Source organism: Arachis hypogaea, chromosome 2 (genome assembly GCF_003086295.3).
Source record: "Arachis hypogaea cultivar Tifrunner chromosome 2, arahy.Tifrunner.gnm2.J5K5, whole genome shotgun sequence".
NCBI classification, from domain to species: domain Eukaryota; kingdom Viridiplantae; phylum Streptophyta; class Magnoliopsida; order Fabales; family Fabaceae; genus Arachis; species Arachis hypogaea.
The window spans coordinates 11,069,060-11,091,471 of record NC_092037.1 but is presented as its reverse complement, the minus strand read 5'-3'; the positions used below and the strand labels follow the sequence as shown (position 1 = coordinate 11,091,471).

General features: G+C 32.6%; 2 protein-coding genes across 3 annotated transcripts; both read left to right on the top strand.

Moving 5' to 3' along the window:
- Nucleotides 1-6,158: 6,158 nt before the first annotated feature.
- Nucleotides 6,159-9,066, top strand: LOC112737364 (2-methyl-6-phytyl-1,4-hydroquinone methyltransferase, chloroplastic). Of its 2 annotated transcripts, none has more exons than XM_025787238.3 (4): nucleotides 6,159-6,393; nucleotides 6,514-7,121; nucleotides 7,645-7,951; nucleotides 8,787-9,066. In XM_025787238.3, the coding sequence occupies exons 2-4, from the start codon at nucleotides 6,529-6,531 to the stop codon at nucleotides 8,940-8,942; spliced, it is 1,056 nt and encodes a 351-aa protein (XP_025643023.1). In that variant the 5' UTR covers nucleotides 6,159-6,393; nucleotides 6,514-6,528; the 3' UTR covers nucleotides 8,943-9,066. The 2 variants fall into 2 exon arrangements, with proteins under 2 accessions (XP_025643023.1, XP_025643031.1); XM_025787246.3 differs by having other exon boundaries at nucleotides 6,161-6,393; nucleotides 6,499-7,121.
- Nucleotides 9,067-14,357: 5,291 nt separating this feature from the next.
- LOC112718239 (uncharacterized) lies at nucleotides 14,358-16,534 on the top strand. Its single transcript, XM_025770080.2, has 4 exons — nucleotides 14,358-14,568; nucleotides 15,064-15,221; nucleotides 15,367-15,444; nucleotides 16,064-16,534. Exons 1-4 carry the CDS (start codon nucleotides 14,493-14,495, stop codon nucleotides 16,196-16,198), a joined length of 447 nt encoding a protein of 148 aa, XP_025625865.1. The 5' UTR covers nucleotides 14,358-14,492; the 3' UTR covers nucleotides 16,199-16,534.
- Nucleotides 16,535-22,412: the final 5,878 nt, after the last annotated feature.

Genomic DNA, 22,412 nt, shown 5'->3' with positions numbered 1-22,412 from the left:
GTATATTTTATTTGATGTTTTTCTTCATATTTTAGTACATGTAATTCATACATTTTGAATACAGCACAGAAAGTTGGGTGTATATTTTATTCAATCTTGGGTGTATTATTAGACTTGCGTTGGGTGTAACAGTTTATAATTTGCGTTTATATATGCCTTGATTTTTTGCTTCATATTTTACCACCTGTAATACAGCTTTTGAATACATCACAGGCAGTTCACCATCACAGATAGTTTAACTATGGGAAAAAATATACATGTAATAGAAGTTGTTGATAAATGGCAATATTTACATCATTTGTTCAATTTACATACTACCCAGCAGTTGGATTACCCAGTTTCTATATCAGCAGAATTAATTTGACAAAACGGACTCAATAATACAGAGGATGGCTTCGACAGCCTTATAGCACTACTCTCTCTAATTGTCCGATCTCTCTGTTTATTCATCTCACTGAATAGTATCCGGGAAGCATACTCCACTCTATAGTGGTCCACCTCCTCCTACAATTAAAAAGTATATTCTGTTTAAACAGCAATATTAATTCAGTAAAGTAATACAGAGTTATATAGTTCTAAAGACAGTTACCTGTGGCCAATTATCCCATTCATACTTCTCCTTTTTGATGTTTTCCGGCTCAATTAATTCAAGCCACTTCATAACGTAGATACCGCAGTCATAGCTGAAAACGAAAAAAATAAATTACAAATCTCATTTAGGAAAGTTTAATGTTCAGAGTCACAAATTTATACCTTGTTTTTTGGCCTGATATTTTAACATATGATGCTTTAATTTTCTTCTCGTTCTCCCCTTTCTGCAGAGGTTCTCCGCCGGCATATGTTATCAATCTTGAAAATACATATCCCTTAAATACCAAAACAAATCAGAAAATACACCCGAATGAATGGACAAGATACACCCAACTGAATGGACAATATACACCCAACACAACAAACGAAATAGACCTATCTATTAAAGTAAAGAAGACAGAGGCAACTTACAGTGAATTTATTAATGTCCTTTCTCTCATCGCTTGGAGCTTTTTTGTGTAGCGGGTCAAGTATTTGACATTTCCGCTTTGTTGTATTTATCAGCCATAACCACCAATGCCCCGAGTGGCAAACAGGAGCAAAAATCTGAAGGATTGCCACATTTCAACAGTGTGTTATTTTATTTGGCATATAAGTAAATAAGCGAATTAACAAATTTAGCAAACGAAAACTTACATATGGATGCGAACTTAATTTTTTTCTATCTATGAAGGGAATGAAACTCAGGTAGGCTTCCACCCTGAATTCCTTTTTCGTTTTCGGGGATATGAATTCCCCCCTTGGGTGATCCGAAAGTGCCATGCTCTGCAAGAATTGCGAAACAAGAAATGAAATACTGAAAATACACAACTTACACCCAATCGAACCTAAGAAATACACCCAAATCAATACAGAAAATACACCCAAAGTTCGTAGAAGTAACACTTACCACAATATCGGGGGGGAGACAGTATATTTGTTCCTGAAACCTCTTTTCATTTTTCTGATTTAGGATGAGGCAGATGGCAGATACAATCTAGAAATATATGCCGAAATCAATTTTACATTAATAAACATTGCAGTTGACTTTGGTGTAAAAACATTAATGTTATTCTAATATTACCTGAGATTCTATATCACTTTTTGCCTGGAGGGATGCAAGGTGCATTCTGATCAAAATGTATTCTCCTTGGCCAATCAGAGTGCAAATCTCCTCATACTCGTCAGTATTGCCATCTGCGTCTTCCTTCAGTCTCGTCCCCCAGATGTAGCACTTTTGTTTCATATCATCTGGAATTCGATTTATTCCCCCAGGAGTTTCAAACTTTGCAGAACTTTCTCCCCCAGTCTCCCTCTGAATTTGTGAACTTTCGTCTTTTCCCTTCGCCGCACTGCTTGCTAATTTTTGGACCAAACTGTCTAATTGTTCTAGCATACTTGCAGTTTCTGGAGATTTTTCCCTTTCTGTCTCCTGTGTTGACGCCCCCTCCTGGCTTGAATCAGTCAATCCAAGGTTGAATGATGGCATCCCTGGATCTGTTTTAGGAACATAGGTTGCTGTCCGTGCCATCATCAACAGGGCAGCAGCGTCTTCTGCGGCTGGATGACTGCGTCATGATGTATAACAATAAGAGTAAGAATAAGAATATACGGATGATAAGCAAAGATTGATTTTAGTCTGATGAACTTAGATTTTAGTTGGAGCTGGGGGAAGCGTGGGTGTGGTTTCTTGAAGTTGTTTGGGGGGTTCAGGAGTGCTGCACAGTTACACAAAATTAATTATGGCATAAAAAAAAATTGGTCAGGAACAATATACACCCAAACTGTTAGCAAATATACACCCAAACTCTAAACAAATATACACCCAATACTATTTCTTACGTTTCTGTAGTCCCTTCAATCCGTAGCATAGGGGTTGGTTCGAAATCTGTGTCAGTGGTTGTTTGGGATGCTGGCACAAAAACCTGGATCGGGACTCTAAACTAGAAGAAAAATGAAAGGTTAACAATGTATTTGAAAATAATAAGGTTATAAGGTTGAAATATTCTTGGAAAACTCACACTGCAAGCGCTTCCGACGGTATTTGTTTCCTCACAATCATCATATTCGAATCAATCGGAATCAACCTAAAATACACCCAAAGAAGGTCAAAAAATACACCCGAACAATTCAAAAAGAAGACGGGCTTTGTTTTTTGAGAACTTACATACTTGCAGTTTTTGCTTTTTTTTGCTACCTTTTTTTTCTTGAATAAAATAATAAAGGGCTTTTTTTCTAAAAAAAATATATACAGAATTAGAAGTAGAAGGTAATAGAAGAACAAAAGTAACGGTTATTTGAAAGAGAAATTACATGCTCTGTGACGGCTGGTTTACACTACTCTGTTCTGTGCGTTCTTGAGAGGAAGGATCATCACTTCCCAAGTTCACAGCCGGTAGTCTAAACAGATTTCATGTTATTCAGACAAAATAAGATACAGGTATAAAATACACCCAAATGAATGCACGAGATACACCCAATATACACCCAAATGGTTCACAAAATACACCCAACAAAACAAACGACATACACCCAACTTGATCCACAAAGTACACCCAAATGGTTCACAAAATACATCCAAATCTCAAATAATAACAAGATTTTATTAAATAATAAAGCTTCTTACGTTTCAGAGGACACATAGCGACCTTCTGTCGATCGCAGGTCAGCTTGGTTCTCCCTGCGAAACAAGATACAATTATTAGCCAACAAAACACACCAAAATCTCAAATACACAGCCCAGCAAGACATACCCCTCTGCAGCAGATTTATCAACGTTTTCCCTTAGCAATTCATCGAGTTCGTCACTTGATATTTCATATCTCTCACTACATTCATAAAATAAGATGTTAACAAAAATAATTACGATGATAGACCGTAATATAGCTTATGAGGTACTGTACCCGTCAAAGTATTGATCTTCTTCAGGAGGTGAATCCTCCACAACAACTTTTTTCTTTTTTTGTTGTGTTCTGGGTGGAAAAAAAAAGAGTACAATCAGAAATAAAAAATTAATTTTATCACAGAATATTATCCAAAGAAGTGCTTACTTTTTTGGTGTTATTTTTGTTTTTTTCTTTTTCTTCTCCTTTTTCGCAGGTGATGATTCTTCGCTCCTATAAGTTAATAATAGACACTTCAGTTAATACACGAAATCTTTATAATGAAGCCAAAAGAAAGGAGTAATAATTTCAGGACATTACTCATCACTTGGTTCAAATTCAGATTCTGAATCAGAATCTGACTCCTCTTGCCTCTGCTTTCTTTTTCTGGAGTCCATTCTGGAAGGCAAACAATTGTCATTTAGAACATACTAAAAATACACCCAAATGAATTCACGAGATACACCCAACTGAATATACAATATACACCCAACGCAGCAAACGAAACACACCCTGCTTAATAAGCTACATACACCCAACGTGAACAAACAAAATACACCCAACCCGAAAAAGAAATTACACCCAAGTATGGTACTTACTTTTTCCCCTTTTTGCTGGGGTGTTTTCTTCCTGAATCCTCTGAGTCTTCTTGAGCCTCAGACTCAGAGGTAGAAGTGTCACTGTCAGTAGTTTCTGTCTCCGAAGAAGATGTTGGACTTGCCTTCCTTTTTTTGTTTTTTTGATTTCTGGTTTTTTTTCTTTTTTTCTTTTTTTTTTTCATTTATTCTCTTGTCTCTGCCATCTTCACAATCCCCTGAAACATGAGATATTTTAGTTAGCAGCATTCGGGTAAATAAAATACACCCAACTTATTATGTTTACTTACCAAAATTTTCTCTCTTTCTGCAGTCATTCTTTCCACCAACTACTCCTTAGTCCAGTTGGCAATCCAGGGCTTTGGTGGCCTTTCAGTCCTGTTCTTGCCTTTGTTTTTTGAAAGATGAAAGTAGATTATCATCAGGGCGAAGAGGCAGCCATTAATTGCCTTTTTCTTCTTTTCCTGGTAGTCTGTGATGCCCTTGACCATGAAGGTCAAAACATGCCCCCCCAGTTTCTCTCCGATATGCCGTCCATCTTAAAAATTGGGGCCAGGTGCACGGGCGATATTTTGTTTATTGTCGTTGGCAAAAAGAACGCCATCTGTATGTAGAGGATGAATATCCTCTTGAACATCAGGCGTTCCTCTTCGTTTCCAACGCCGATTTCCATCATTTCATCGGTAAGACTTTTGAGGGTCTTACCCTGGAATCTTCTATAAATTATTTTGTCATCATTAGAAAGTTTCTTATACTCAACTTTCTCAGGAAATAGATCTCCTACAAAAAGGAAGACAACAAAGTATCCAAGTCGGTTCAAATACACCCAAGCATCAACTTAAATACACCCAAGCAACAACTTAATATACACCTATAATTGTAAGCTAGTTACCTGTTGCATTGATCCCAAGCGCATGACCTATTTTTCTTGGGGTTATTTTGAAAGAACCATATCCTGTTTCCAGTCTGTTCTCCCCAAGTTTGAAGTTGTTTGCCAGCTCCCTTAACAGTTGGTGATGCACCCTTAGTGGTGGGATGTGCATCAAGCCACTGAATCCGAGATCCCTCACAATTGCCTTCTTCTCCTCAGTCATGTTTCTGAACTTATCACTTAGGAGATGTGTGGCACACTTAAGGTCTTTTGTTTGGTTTCTTGCTGCCATTTTCTCTGAAACGAAAAATACACCCAAAGATATCAGTAAGATACACCCATATATATATGACTCAGATACACCCATTAATAACAATAAGATACACCCATTGATAACAGTAAGATACACCCATATATATGACTCAGATACACCCAAAGATATCAACAAGATACACCTATTGATTACAGTGAGATACACCCATAGATATTATTCAGATACATCCATATAGATATCAGTCAGATATCACTCAACCATGCTTCAATATCAAGCCACATTACAAGGTTAAGCAGTATACACCCCCCAATCTACGAAATAAACCCCCAAAAATCAACAAAAATAGCAGGAGAACTTAGAACAACAACGTAGAACGACGTAGAACTTAGAACAACGACGTAGAACTTAGAACAGTGTAACAAAGAAGTAAGAATAATAGTAAACCCTAGAAGAACGACGTAGAAGAAAAGTAAAATATACAGGAATCTTAATGAACTTACGTTGAGTATTGTTGCTTTATTTTTTCTTCAGATTCTTCACGGAGAATTTGATGGTGTTTTGATGGAGGTTTCGAACAACGATTTGTATATTTTGAACTTTGATTTTTGCTCAAAAATGGGACGGTTCCCTTGTTTTCAAAGCGCTTTGAGAAGTGGAAGAAGTGGAAGAGTCTGCCATACGTAACCGTTCGAGTGTTGAGCGCGTGATTTTGACGCGCCTTGTTATTTCTCTTCATGCGCGTGAGTTATATTTGGGCTGTGCCAACTTGTAAGCTTGTAAACTTGTATGTGTAACCCAACCCTTTTTTTTACAACATACAGAATCTCTTTTATTTTTTATACCAAATAAATTACAAAATATAAACAGACATTCATATCATTATAGTTTGCATCTGTATTGTCCGCGTACCGCACGGGTATCTTTCTAGTTTAACATAAATATCATATGATAACACCATCTGCTTCATCTGACACGTTCAGCACTTTCACAGCCATACGTGTCCGGTCCTGGTTGCCTCAATCTATCTCTATACCAACTTCATCCTTACCATATAATAATTTACCTTAAAATTTTAAATATATACTTATTTTCCTTCCATTTTGTGTAGCTGAAAATTTGGCATTTGTCTGAGCATGACCTTGTGTCAAGGCTAAAGTTTCGTGCTCCTCTCTCATCCACCATCTTTCTCACGCCAAAAAGGTTTTTCCCCTCCTTTCTTAATTTAATTTAATTTAATTTAATTATTATTTTTCTGCTTCAAGTCTTCAACTACACTTCACATTTTCCATTTGATTTCAATTTCAGTCTTTGCAATTTCAGGTTCCTTCTTCAACAATGGCTTCATCAATGTTCAGTGGAACCGAAAGCCTCACACTTTTCAGTAGCAAAACCCCGAACGGTTTGTGTTTCAATGCTTCCAATTTTCACTCTAAAAGAATAGGTTTCAATTCTAGCACTACTAATTTCAATTTCAGTAATAAAGCTAGGGTTCGTCATAACAGTAATAGGATTGTTAGAACCATAGTACCAAAATGTAGTTTATCAGCTTCTAGGCCAACATCACAACCTAGGTTCATTCAGCACAAAAAAGAAGCATTTTGGTTCTATAGGTTCCTTTCAATTGTGTATGACCATGTCATAAACCCTGGCCATTGGACTGAGGACATGAGAGATGAGGCACTTGAGCCTGCTGACCTAAGTGACAGGAACATGATTGTTGTTGATGTCGGTGGCGGCACCGGTTTCACCACATTGGGGATTGTTAAGCATGTGGATGCCAAGAATGTCACCATTCTTGACCAGTCCCCGCACCAGCTCGCCAAGGCCAAGCAGAAGGAGCCCTTGAAGGATTGCAAGATTATCGAAGGGGATGCCGAGGACCTCCCCTTTCGAACCGATTATGCTGACAGATATGTGTCTGCTGGAAGGTACTGCACTGCACGTTGTAAGCTTGTAAAGTGTTTGGATTAGCTCAGTTTCCCATCAAAACCACTTTCCACTTATATTTAAGGGGAGGCCGTTTGTTTCATTTTCTGAAAAAAAAAAAAGGTGACTCTACGAAAAAATCTGAAAAATGATCCTTCTGATAAGCTACTATTGTCAGCTTCTGCAAAAAAAAAAAAAAAAAAAACTTTGCATCTGGGTTATTTTATAAAATTTATTCAAATATTTGAAAACTGATCTTTTTTAGTTAACACTGAAAAGCTTCTATTGTGACGTTTCATCTGCAATTCATATAATTGAATATGATGAACTTCTATAAAGACCTATAATGTATGCCCTTCTTGATGATAAGTATGGATTAGTATGCTATAGTTGAATTGTTGTTATAATGTTATCAAGTGATCAATTTATTCTCTTGAAATATTTGAGGTTACTTTATGTTATGATACGAAGTAGCTTGTCTTAAAGAGGCAATGCTGATGATGTGCTGTTGTTTCTTGATCTTAGCATTGAGTACTGGCCGGATCCACAGCGCGGCATCAGGGAAGCATACAGGGTATTGAAACTTGGGGGCAAAGCATGTGTAATTGGTCCCGTCTACCCAACATTCTGGTTGTCACGATTCTTTGCTGATGTTTGGATGCTTTTCCCCAAGGAGGAAGAGTACATTGAGTGGTTTCAAAAGGCTGGATTCAAGGATGTCCAACTAAAACGGATTGGCCCAAAGTGGTATCGTGGTGTTCGGCGCCATGGCTTGATTATGGGTTGTTCAGTTACCGGTGTTAAGCCTGCATCTGGTGATTCTCCTTTGCAGGTATTTGTCATCTTGGTTTCTCAATCAATATCTTTGTCGATGTTTTCCGTTGTTTTCTTTGGGGATTTTGTTGTTACTTTAAACTGAGTTGTGGTTTGTATGAGTATCTATCTTGTTGACAGCTTCATGAATATCCGTTTGTGTAATTAACATGGTGTTCTGATTGATGTGATCTGCTGTTGTCCCCTCCATTTCTGGTTAACTTAATGAATTATCCAAGCATATAAAAGGAGAGACGAATGAGGAAAAAAGTAGAATTGGGATTTGAGAGCCACTTGGTTGCTCAACAATGACAAAACCAAGACTTATCTCACTAGATGGAGTTGGTTATTTGAATCAACACCATGTGTTGATATACCTTCTCCGAAGGTTCATTCCGCCTAAAACAAATTCAATGATCTTTTGTATAAACTCCCCTAATTCTCTCTCTCTCTCTAACCTGAATGCTCAAGGAGGTTTATTTTCTCTTCTCTCTTCTTTGTGATGTACTGCTGTTTTCTGAGCTTACAGTATATTATTGAGCTTCCAGGGTGACTTTGGTATTTACCCCCATACCAAACCCAATTGTTGTATGTTCTTTGAATAAACTAGATTTTCCAACCAAACACATAAATTTTCAACTTTGTTTGCCACTGCTAGTGAAAACATTATTTAATGCTTGCTCATCTGTAATATGATCCATCGATGGAACATCTTTAAGGGTAAAATGAATATGGTAATTGCTGTTGATAAAATGGTTGTGCATTTATATAATTTCTTAGCTTAGGTTGATAATAGGAAGTACTAATAACACAAGATACTAATGTGCACTTTGGTTTTCTATATTGTTGTGCAGCTTGGTCCAAAGGAAGAAGATGTGGAGAAGCCTGTTAATACCTTTGTGTTCTTATATCGTTTCCTTTTGGGTGCATTGGCAGCTACATGGTTTGTGTTGGTTCCTATATACATGTGGCTCAAGGATCAAATTGTTCCCAAGGGTCAGCCAATCTAAGAGCCGTTTGTGGTTAGTTTCTATAAATAAAAAGTGGTAGTTTGAGATATTATCAATTTATCTGTTTTGTTTACATTTTTCATCAAATGAAAGATTAATACAGTTTGCCCAACGTCAACAATTAGTCATGTTAATTAATTGATTAACTAGTTGAGCTTAATTTCCATGATATGATAATGGGAGTACATAATGCAAAGCTTTCATTATACGGGTTATGAAGGTTAAGGTTTAATCTCAGTTAAAATTAAGAAGCTTCATTAAAAAAAAAAAAAAAAAGAGACTATGAACAAATAAAAATAAGAAATTTAGTATTAAGGTTATCTAAAATATCTTATATTTTGAATAAATCAGGGTTGTTATATTGTACTTTTTCTTTAAGGACATGGATACTTTTATAATATAAAAAAGTGTGGGGTGTTGTTTTGTTAATACTAGTTTTGTGAAAAAGTTTATTTAAACGTTTCATAGATATAAGTTATTTTTTGACGAGTGTTCTAATAGTATTTGACAAAAATAAATTATTGACAAAAAATTAAGATCTTTCAATTTATTTCTTAATTATATTTGGATTTGTAAAAAAGATTTTGAAGATTCGTAAAAAAAAAATTTAATTGGAACGAAGAACATAACAAAGAAACATTGTGATAGAATTTCTGTTAACAAAATATTTTTACATTAATATACTTTTTGATATATTAATTAAAGGGTTAATGTTCAAATTCATGAAAGATTATTTAGTTTTAAAATATTTAATTATTCTATTAGTTCTTTTAGTTTAACTAAATTTTTGATTAGATTTTTATACCTTTTTTTTTTATTTGAGTCCTTGTTTTTAATTTTATAATTAGATTTTTTTTATATCAAAAATGTTAAAAATTAATATAATATTTTTTTCAAAATACATGTAGTCAAACATTTAGTTAGATTTTTAATTATGAATACTTTTAATTTGTAAAAAAATATTCAGTTAATTTTAATATTTTTTATACTATGAATGACTTAATTATAAAATTAAAATAGATGATGATGTATTACATTAAATAACACGTTACGAGTAATACTATATATCCAAGTTTTTTTATGAACGAAATTCAACTAAGTTAAATGATAAGACTTAGAATAGTAATGCTATCTATAATTAAATTTTATTAATGTTAGACTAACTTGGTTAATAAAAACACTTGAATGTACAACATTATTCGTCAAATTAATCCCTAAAAATATATATATGAGTCATTTTCGTTCTTAAAATTTTAAAAATTAAACAAATTAGTCATTAATATTTTTTTCTTCATAATCTTAAATTTTTAATATTTTTTAATTCTATAAACTTTAGTCTCATTTATTACACCTTATCAAACAAAATTATCTTCACATAAAATAATACAAAATTATTTTCTCATTATATTCTTAGATTTGACATTTTCAAATTTTAGCTTTTTATAGTGAACATTTTTTTATTTAAATGACTGTATCAAATAATTATTAAAATTTTAGTCTTTTGAAATTTTCTCTTTGAACTATAAAACAACAATGTGCACTTTAATATATTATGGAGTTTGCTCATTTCTTTAAATTTAAACCAATAATATTTTAAAAAAAAGTCTAAAAAATTAAAATTTTAAAATAATTACTATATTTATTTTGTCAAATTAAAAAAAATACAAATAAATATAACAAAGCAAACAAATTATTCATTATTACTCGCAAATAAATATAATAACGCAATAAAAATATTCATCAGAGTTATACTTTTAAAAAAAAGTGTTATACAAAAAAAAAAAAATCATTCATAATACCTTTTCTTTGGGACTTTGAATGCCAATGTATAGACTACAAATAAAGAATGTAGGCCTATAAATCATGCTTGCTTGCCTTAATTATAAGAGACCCATTCGCTGTTATAAAATATTTTGGGTCACAATACAAACACACATAAATACTGTATGGCTGCAATACTAACCACAGGTTAGGAATCTTATCAATGGGTCCTTAAAGAACCACAAAATGCTTTTCCCACCATAGACAAATCCTTGTATTAACCTCTCTTTAGTGTCAACAATTTACAAAACATAAGTTATCAAATGTTATGTAACTTTAATCTTACATATAATTAGTGTAATATTTATTATACCTTCTTTTATTATTATTTTTGTTACAAGAATGTCACCTATAATAGTGTAATTTAATTTAAATTTATTAAAAAATATTAATATGGTCCAGCATGAAATTGGTATTTTTTTAGTTGAGCATGGAATTAGCAGTTGAAGTGGGAAAGGAAGACATTTGAATCAAATTTGCATTACAATGTGTGGAAGAAAGTTTGGTCAATCAAGTTGGGCCATAACGAACCCAATTCATTATGGCACATTGCCATCTAACACTGAAAGTTCAGTGCACTCTTGTCACTTGCTATATGGACCAGGCCTGCCTAAAATGTTTGCTTTCTGGGAACCCTACCAACATTCACATCGGATAATCAAGTTAGGTTGGTCTAGTAATTAGTTTATTAAGCAAGTGGTGTTGGGAATTTGAATTTCACTTTGTGCGTACAATAATTTATTGGCTAATGACAAATCTTTAATGGAACTCAATACCGTAACAAATTAGTCATTGACTTATCAGACTGGAAAATACCGTGATAACAAAAATAAAAAAAACATTCACACGGGGTAATCATTGGCTCCGGATAGAAGCTCTATGAATGTTTCAAATGTTAATGCGTTTTAGAATGTGAACGCTTTGCAGCATAGCCTAGTGTAATAGATACATTTGGATTCCGAGACTTGACTGAGATTAGAGATCGTCTAATTCATCTTTCTGATAAAAAAAAATGCTAATACATTTTAAAAATAAAGTAGAAAGTGTGTTATTTTTAAGAAAATAATACGTTATTAGGGATAATAAATAAATTAATAGGCTTTCGATTTTACCTAACAAAAATAATTAGCCTGATTAATGTTATTCTTTTAAGTTTGAACCATTAGTATAAAATATAATAAATAACAAATTAACATTTATTTAATTAATAAATAATAGGATAAACCATATTTTGCATCTAGTAAAAAAAATGCAATTAACGTCAACAAGAATTAATCATGAGGTGCATAGCCGGGGAATTTAAAATTTTAGTGGTGTTTTTGAAGAGAGATATGGTCACATTTGTCGGTAAATGTATTCCTTGGGAAAAAAAAAAGAAGACAAAAATTACTTAAAAAGAACTAATTCACAATTCTTGTTTATTTACTATATTCTTCTATCATCACTGAAATCAGTTATTAAAATTAATTATTAATAAAAAATATATATTAAAATATAAAATATATATTAAAAATAAATTAAATTATACAACATAAATATAAGATAATTAATTTAATAATTAATTTTTAATATGTAAATAGTATTTTAATATAGATAAATCGAAAGCAATTGCTCTAGTATTTTTTTTCCTGAAATTATAAAATAAATTATCATTTTCTTATATATTATTTTATAAAATAACTGGTTACTAAAAATATTTGTACGTATAACAGTATCGTATTATATAATAAATATATTTTACACATTTTTATTATATAAAATAATTACACATTTAATCAATTTAAACATACTTAAAGTTGGGACAAAAATAAGTTTTTGAAACATGGATTTACACGAGTATTTATCAGGTTTAATAATCCCATCAAAATGAAAATGATCCGATCAATAAATTAATTATTTAGAATTTATCTCAAACATAATATTTTATTATCAAATAAAAAAAAAAGAGTAATTTATTTTTTAATTTTGCTCGGGTATAATACCGGAACAAATATTGTAGCTACCCTCAGAGACCTGCAGAGAGAAAGAACACAAATTAATTACTCCAAACCGCACTAATGGAATTTTCAACAAGTTATGAACCAGGAAAAAAAAAAAGCAAAATCTTCAACTTGAAAACTTTGTTTTTTTGGTCAACAACTTATAACGTACCTGAAATAACAAAAGTGTCAACCAACCATTTGGGGTTAAGGTTAGAATAGAATGCACGTGTTCAAATATGACAGTTATTGGTTAATTTTTACTAAATTTTTGAGTGTTCTGAAATGTCCTATAATTCAAAGTTTAATGTTTAATTCAACAAATACACGGATAGAAAAGTGTTAATAAATGGTATAAGAGCTAAAGGGTTTTTTTTTTTTTTTAGTTTCCATTATTCTAGATTATCTATTACCTACTCCATTTGTTTCCAATTACAATTAATGTGTGTTTGTTTTGGTAGGTCAATGAAAGTAACCTATGCCTAAATAAATGTTTAATTTAGTTTATGCATAAGAATTAGGAAAATCATTTTAAATATATTAGATAATTCAGTTAATTATACAAAAGAAGTGCACTTTTTGTTTTTGATATTGGAACAGCAATGGTGTTTTTTTAAATTGTGGACTGATAAAGTATTATTCTCAAATATAAAACCATTTAATTAGTGAAGTAAAAATCAGACTGTTCGATTTGTGAGAGATATAAAAATCGGATCATCCAATCTGTGAGAGGTACAAAAATCGAATAGAGAAATTTCTGTTAAAAAATTAAAAAAATTTGAAGTACACAAATCGAACCTTTTGATTTATGCATTTCACACTTTTGAAAAACAAAAAAAATTACAATATTAAAATATATCACTATTTTTACTTCCATAAAAAAAAAGCCCACCAAAGTGTTGCATTTATTTATTAAAATTTGTATATTTGTTTTCTCTTTCTATTTGTCTTTTTGCTCTAGTATTTAACAAGATTACTAGTAGAAAAAATTATGTTGCTTAGCTTTTTCAAATAAAAAATGCTTAATCAACATAAAAATTAAGTCATAAAATTAATTGTCATATATTTTCATACATGTTATTTTACAAAGTAATGAATTGTTAGAATAATTAAATATTTTATAACTTAATAATCAGTCCCGTAATGATCGAATAAACATATGTTAATTTATAGCAATATAATCATTTTTCTTATAAATACCAAATATGTATTTTTATAATAGGTTAATTAATAGGTGATTAAATTTTTGTGTCCACTAAACATAATTAATTTTAAATAGGCACTTATTTAGAAAGAAAAAAGGTATTAAATTGTATCGGTAAACTTTGTTCAAAGAAGTAAAAGCAATAGAAAAGAAAATTAAAAGACCAACAAACGATTTAATGTTTGACATACATAGGAATAATGAAATCCAATATAATTGAAAGTTTTCAACGATTTAATAGAGGACTCAAGACTTGTGGATTCTGGAAGTTTTCTCCACTTTGATTTATGATTTCTCCATCATGAGCGTGTGTTGACAGTTTGACTAATCAATGAAGGAACAAAGAGAAAAATAAAAATAAAAAAATTTCCCCTTTCAGCTATAAAAGCACAAAGGACTGAAGGAGACAAAGAAAACACCATCATAAGACATAAGACAAACATTTTTTCTCTCTCACCCCAACAATCAATTCATACTATTACAGAATTTCCAAGCTACTATATATACTTCAGTTTTTAATTTGTACCTTCAACAACAAGAAATTAAATGGCAACTTCATTAACAGAAGATCAGATTGCTAAATTTCGGGAAGCTTTTTCTGTAATTGACAAGGACTCTGATGGTGAGTTCTTTTGTGCATTTTAGTTAGAGTTTAATTTTGATTCACTAACATTGTAAAACGTTTTACACAGTCGTGTAATCACCACCGTTTTTTTAAATGACTATTCATGTGGTCAATGTAAAAGGTAATTATTTTTGCTAATGTAACGTTATGTGATTGAATACACATGTAACGCTAACAATACATCAAAATTAAATTCTATTTAATTGTAGTGTCCCTTAATCATCACCTTCGGATTCGATTCTCCATGAAAAATGAGAATAGAATTTGCTTATTTTAACAAGATTGTCTACTTTGTATGCCTCTATATAATAGATTAGTCATTAAACTTTCGGCTTAATAGGGTAAACCAAAAAAAATTATGTTAAATGTTTACATTATTGTTTAATATGCACCAATTATATATGTTCTTATTAATTAATTATCATGTTGCCTTTAAATGTTATGGTTCAATTTTATGCTGACATTATTCTTATTAATTGATGTCTTATATAGGATTCATTACTTTGGAAGAGCTTATAGCAATTTTACAACAATTAGATGGAAATTCAACAAAAGAAGAAGTCCAAGAAATGATTAGTGAAGCTGATATTGATGCAAATGGGATAATAAATTTTGAAGAGTTCTTGACTTTTATGGGAAGGAAAATCAAGGTTAGAAAAATTATATACTTGGAGGAATTGCTTATTAACTAGGCCACCAAGTTTGAACTTTGATCATTTTCTTCTCCTTCTTTTAAAAAAAATTGAAGTATTTGCTTGAGACTAATAATGATGTTATTGCCAATTATTGTAACAGGAAAATCAGGCTGAGGAGTTAAAAGATGCATTTAAAGTGTTTGATAGAAATAATGATGGATACATATCAGCCACTGAGGTAAATAATAATGTGCCATGCATTCCTGATCAATTTGTAATGGAATTTCTTTTTAATGTGAAAGTCTTACACACTAAATATTGTTAGTGAAAATTTAATCTAATAGCATACTATGTCTTTTAAATATTTCTCTTTTGTAATAGCAAACAATAATCTAAGCTAGCATTTGTTTTTAAAGATGGAGAATGAGATCATAAGACTGAAATTTAGTATTGTGTTTAGTGATTAAATCTAAAACTAAAATTTTAGTGCTGAGATACAAAATTTCAATCTTTTCAATATTTTCAAAAAGTAAAGATACAGGAAATTAAAATTTTTTAGGATAGATATTAAAACTTTAATAATATTTCTTCTCAAAAATACTCTCATCTAACTTTTCAAATTTTAAATCTACTCCTCAATCTCTATATTTATCGTAAACTAAATATAATATTGAGATATAACTCAATTCAATACCTTTTACGTCAAATATAGTACAGAAACTTAATTTTGTCTCTGCCTCTTAGTCTCGATCTCTTTTTCAAACACAAGCTAAAGAATATTTTTTTTTCATTCTAACTTATGAATTAACCATGACTAGAAAGAGCTAATTTTATTTATTTATTTTATGTATTTTTAGCTGAGACATGTGATGATGAAAATGGGAGAGAGGTTAACAGATGAAGAAGCTGAAGAAATGATAAGAGAGGCAGATTTGGATGGTGATGGTCAAGTCAGCTATGAAGAATTTGCAAGAATGATGTTGCTCAATTGATCTCACATTAACTTAAATAATGAGGCCATTAACATGCATTATTAATTTAATTTATTTTGTATTTAGTCTAATCATTTTCATTTTCATTTTCATTTGTATAATAATTTTTATGACTTATTCAAGCCTGAACATAACTTATGTTTTTGTTACACTACATAAGGAAAATACTATACACGTGAGTTGGAGACTTTCACCTAAGTCAAAGATAATGTAAAGTCAACCTAGTTTGGTCTTTGGTGATGTAACTTAGCTTGGTGAGATTAAGGTCAAAGACTTTGATTTATTTGTCTTTGAATATGTAAAACTAACCTTCATAAATACTTAACCTTATTTATAGTCTTCATCTAACAAAGTTGCTTCCTTTTATTTCAATTCACCTCTTCCACTTATAAAGGAATCCAAAATACTTATTAGGTAAACCCAAATTTTATAGGTAATTATGTGAAATTATATGTATAAAAGGGTAAAATATATTTTTTATTTTTAAAATTTGTTAAAAATTTTAAAAATATTCGTAAGTTTTATTTTATTTTAATTTTGTCTAAAAAGTATTCAATTTGTATCAAATATACTTCTGACGATTAATTTTTTAAAAAATTTAGGACCAATTCATCAATAATTTTACAAGAACACCTATCAACACACATAAACCAGATATAGTTGTCATGTATTATTATTGGATTAGTCCTAAATTTTCTGAAAATTTAGTTGACAGAAGTATATTTAATGCAAATTGAAAACTTTTGGAACAAAATAAAACTTAAGAATATTTTTGAAATTTTTCATAAGAGTAATTCTCCACATCCAAGCAATTTTATATCCAAGTGATTTGAGTAACGCGCTTCTTTTTCCACCCTCCTCCTCCTCCTCCTCCTCCTTTCAAATTCACGCTCTTCTTCTTCTCTTCTTTTTTATTTTTCAATTTGGTTACCGTCATCACCAACACCTCTTCCTCTTCCTCTTCCTCCTCCTCCTATTGGAATTTCGTCTCCTCCTTCCTTTTCATCTTTCTCCTCTATCATCATCATCATAATCATCATCGTTATCGTCATTGTCTTCTTCTAATACATATCGCCATTATTGTTATCACCGAATTCTATTTTATATAATGGACAATTTTCGATTCATTTGTTATTATACAATGATTTCGTTTTGAGCTAGTTTTCGGTTCATTCGAGACGCAAGTATTTCTAAATTCGAATTTATATAATGGACAACTTTCGGTTTATTTGGTATTATACAATGATTTTGTTTTGATAATATTTTCGATTCATTTGAGAAGCATGTATTTCTAAATTCGAATTTATATAATGGACTATTTTTGGTTCATTTAGTATTATACAATGATTTTATTTTGATAATATTTTTGTTCATTTGATCAAAACAGAGAATCAGAATTAATAAAGATGTTAGTAAAATATTGGTGTTGTTGATGATGATAATAATGACAATGGAGAAGGAAGAAAAAAATGAAGGAAGAGATAAAAAAATTCAAATAAAAAAGAAACAGGAGGAGGAGGAGAAGGAGGAGATGGATGTGGTGGTATGGTGGTGATGACGGACGATAATGAAAAAAGATGAAGAAAAAGGAGAAGGAGAAGAAGAGGGAGAAGGAGGAGGAGAAAGAAGAAGAAGAAGACGAAGCCCGGCAGCATAAATTAAATAACTTGGATATAAAATTGCTTAAATGTGTAGCAGAACTCCAAACTTAAAGAATAAAAAATATATTTTACCCTATATAAAAAATTAAAAAAATTTTGAGAATTCTAAACTATTCTCATAATTATTCTCCTAATTCTAAATAAATAGAAGTTTATACGTTTGTTATTTTTCTGTTAGTAACATATTACCATTAAAATGAGATTTGACACATTTTACCTCACATACTATACTAGCAATTAATTAGCAATGACATGTTAGGGGTTTGAAGGGGGATGGAAAGGGGAGAATGATTAAGGATCTGAAGAAAAAATTTAGGCTAAATATGCTAGGCTTGGTTGAAATAAAAAGGAGCACAGTCACAAAATTTGAAGTAGTTAGCTTATTGAGGCAGGACAATGTTGGATGGGAATATGTGGAGTTTGATGGTGCTTCGGGTGGCTTGTTGCTAATGTGGGATGAAATGTCTTTTAGAATGAATAATTGTTATAAAGGGGAGATGTGGCTATACATAGAAGGTATCATCTTGAAGAACAATTTTAACTGTGCTTTTTTCTTGGTTTATGGTGCCCATGTTAGAGACGAAAAATTTGTTGTGTAAAAAAAGTTGAGTCATACAGTTGGTTTATGCCAGGTCCCTTGTTGTTTCATGGAAGACTTTAACGAAATTGTTAAGGTAGAGGAAAGAAAAGGTAATGCTAGCCTATCAACTTTTGCTGAAGAGTTTAAGAGCTAGATACAAGATATGCTTTTGGTGGATTTACCACTTACTGATCGAAAGTTTACCAGGTTTAGAGGATGTTCTTGCAGCCGGATTGATAGAGTCATGGTTAATCTAGAATGGATGGAGGAGTACCCAGAGATTCGATTGAGAGGAGGACCACGGGGCCTGTCAGATCACTGCCCAATGATAGTAGAGCATTTTAGTATGAGATGTGGACCTAGACTTTTTAGGAGTCTTGACTCGTGGTTTACACATGAAGGTTTCCTAAGATTGGTTAAGGAGGAATGAAGGGGATTAGGAAATTTACAATTCACAGATAAATTGAAGGCCTTAACGGTTTCTCTAGGGAGATGGCACAGGGATAAATTTGGTGATATGGATAAGAAAATTATGAAGTTTGAGGAAGAAATCAAGAAGGTAGATGACATGGTAAGCATGGGAGTATATGATGGAACAGTGGAGACAAGAAGGAAGGCGTTAGTGACTTGCTGTGAGAAGTGGTATGCGAGGAAGGAATTGCACTGGAAACAGATGTCGCGGTCTCGACTTGTGAAGGACATGGACAAAATACCAGGTATTTTCACAATATAGCTTTAACAAGACGGAGGAATAACAGGATTGATGCATTGGTCATCAATGGAAGATTAGTCAGAAATCAAGCAAGAATAAAAATTACTATCAGATAGTTCTACAAGAATTTGTATCATCAGGAGGAGTCTCCTCTTGTGAGTTTTACAGATGGATTGGTGAATCTAATAGCTGAAGAAGATGTTGCAGCTTTAGAGGTATTACCGTCGTCTGAGAAGATCAAAGAAGCTGTGTGGGTCTGTGAATCTTCTAGAGCACCAGGTAGTGATGGGTACAACATGAACTTCATCAAGAAGTGCTGGAATGAAATTGGAGCTGAATTTACGACAGCGGTGTTAGGGTTCTTTCAGACATCTAGACTACCAAAAGACTCGAATCTCACATGGATGGCTTCAGCGCCAAAGTTTGTTTGGGCTAAGAAGATCAAGGGCCTTCGACCAATCAGCATGGTTGGTTATGTGTACAAGGTGATTTCTAAGATCTTGGTTAGAAGGATGAGATCAGTTATGTCAGGTCTGGTTGGTGAGACTCAGAGTGTGTTTGTAAAGGACCGGAAAATACACGATGGTGTTCTTATTGCTTGCGAAACTGTGCATTGGCTCAAATCGAGGAAGAAGGTAGTGGCTATAATCAAGCTGGATTTTCAAAAGGCATATGACAGGGTCAAGTGGCGGTTTGTAGACATTGTCCTGCAGAAGATGGATTTTGGGCGCAGGTGGAAGGAGTGGGTCATGGAGTGTGTTGGCACGTCTACTATGTCAGTGTTGATAAATAGATCACCAACTAAGCCGTTCAAGATGTGTAGAGGTCTGAGACAAGGTGATCCTCTCTCTCCTTTCCTATTTGTACTTGTTGTTGATGTCCTACATAGGATGATTGGGGAGGCTGTCAGAAATGGTCGGATATCCCTTCTATTCGTGGGAAAAGACAATATAGAATTGTCAAATCTTCAGTTCGCTGATGACACTGTGTTGTTCTGCGCGCCAGAGGAGGAGTCCATTAAGAACTACAAAAGGCTTCTTCGCTGCTTTGAACTGATATCGGGGTTAAGTATCAATTTTGAGAAATCCAGTTTGATACCAATCAATTGTGATCAACATTGGATACCGAGCATCTGTAGTCTGTTGGGGTGTTAGGAAGCTGCTCTTCTGGTGAAATACCTGGGGGTCCCTCTAGGTGCGAATCCGAGACTGGTTAAGACATGGAAGCCAATAATAGACAAAATGGAGGAGAAGCTAAGCTTATGAAAATCCAAGGTACTTAATAAAGCGGAAAAACTAGTACTCATTAAATCTGTTTTAAATAGTATGCCAGTGTATTATTTACGCCTATACAAAATGCCGAAGGCTGTTGCAGAGAAACTCATTTCATTACAAAGGAGGTTCTTGTGGGGAAAGGAGGATGGGGAAAATGGCATGGCTTTGGTTAGATGGAAAGTGGTCCAAGCTCCGAAGAGGCTAGGTGAGCTAAGAGTGGGTGATGCGATGCTCCGCAATACAGCCCTGCTATTTAAGTGGTGGTGGAGGTTCTCTAAAGAGGAGTGTCCGTTGTGGAAGAAAGTAGTTTGCTCATGTAATAATTTCTCCCCCAACCAACTTTTATCAATCCAGGAGTTACCTACAAGAGGGGGGCCATGGAAGGACATTTGCCAGATACAGATAAAAGAGCCATCTATAAGAGACAAGATGATAACTGGCTTGGCAATGAAGATTGGTGATGGCAAGAGGACTCACTTTTGGGAAGACGTCTGGTTAAGTTGCAGTTCTCTGAAGGAGAGGTTTCAAAGGCTATTCTCGATTTCAACCCAAAAAGGCTTTGTCATAGGGGTTTGTGGGTTTTGGGATGTGCTTGAGTGGATTTGGAACTTCCAATGGAGACATGAGCTACTCCAATGAGAATTGAAACTTCTGAATCAATTACACGAAACTTTGAGGTCGGTTAAACTAGCTTTTGATAGAGAGGATAGAGTTATCTGGAAGTTTGACAGGCAAAGTGTATTTTCTACTAACTCTTTTGTGCCGGTATTACAGGCGGAGACGTTTCCGAAGGACGTAACAAGCTACAGTTTTACCAAGACTATTTGGAAAGGATTAGTCCCTCCAAAAGTTGAGCTATTTATTTGGTTTGTTTTGATAGGTAGAGTGAATACAAAAGAAAGACTGTGTCGTCTCGGAATTGTTAATCAGGGTGATAATGTGTGTGTTTTATGTAATAAGGATGTAGAATATGTCTACCACCTATTTCTTGGTTGTAAATTTATATGGCAGGTGTGGTGCGCTTGATTATCTGAATTTGGCAAAAAATGGGCCGTTCCGGATACTTTAAAAGAACACTTTTAAAGCTGGACATGTGTCACTACGAGGAAGGAGGAAAGCAAGAAGTGGTTCATAAGCTTCTTCGCCATAATTTGAAACGTATGGTTGGAAAGGAATATAAGATTATTTCAGAATACAAAAAAACATGTTGAGGACATCATCCACCTAACTACACTCAGTTACAAGGAGTGAAGGAGCGACGATCCCTTTTGTTGTTGATGACAATGTCAGAAATGACATAAGTACATGTATCAGCTAGAAAAATATAGGTAGTTATTATAATTAATTTTGTTATTTATGTCTTAAATGCTCTACGCTTGTGTTGAGCTCTTGTTGGTTCAAAAAAAATTAGCAATGACATGTTCGAATGACTAACTTGAACCAAATGAGTTTGATAAGGGTGGATGGGTGAGATTTATTTACTTTTCGGTATCTAAGGGTGAGAATCTTTAAGTCATGTGATATTGTGAAGGATATGGAAAAAGAATTTGAATAAAAAATATAGATATAAGTTAAAAGTGATCAACAAATTAAATTAATATTATATTATATAACTATGACTCTTAAAACAAGGGTAAATGCATCACTAAATTAAAGCATCTCAAAATTACATGAATTTTTTAAAATAAAAATTGTTACGTTAAAGTCTCATACACATAACTATATAAATCGAATTAATCTAATTTAAATTAGTCTTTTTAGTAATAAATCGAATTGACATAAAACATAATGCATACTAATAAATAAAACATAATGTATACTAATAAATCGAATTCGAATTGACCTTGTTCGATTTACTATTTAACATCCCATATATATGTAGTTTGTTAATCAAATCAACTTAATTCGATTTAGTACTGGTACAGATTAATAACATTTACTAAATAAATTAATTATTTATTTATTCTATATTAACTTTAAAACATAT

Bases quoted from the DNA above. Each gene is read 5' to 3' on its own strand.
- LOC112737364 (XM_025787238.3), top strand. From the start codon at position 6,529: ATGGCTTCATCAATGTTCAGTGGAACCGAAAGCCTCACACTTTTCAGT. The intron at 7,122-7,644 runs GTACTGCACTGC...TCTTGATCTTAG, and splicing joins AGATATGTGTCTGCTGGAAG to CATTGAGTACTGGCCGGATC. The intron at 7,952-8,786 runs GTATTTGTCATC...ATTGTTGTGCAG, and splicing joins CTGGTGATTCTCCTTTGCAG to CTTGGTCCAAAGGAAGAAGA.
- LOC112718239 (XM_025770080.2), top strand. From the start codon at position 14,493: ATGGCAACTTCATTAACAGAAGATCAGATTGCTAAATTTCGGGAAGCT. The intron at 15,222-15,366 runs GTTAGAAAAATT...TTATTGTAACAG, and splicing joins TTATGGGAAGGAAAATCAAG to GAAAATCAGGCTGAGGAGTT. The intron at 15,445-16,063 runs GTAAATAATAAT...ATGTATTTTTAG, and splicing joins GATACATATCAGCCACTGAG to CTGAGACATGTGATGATGAA.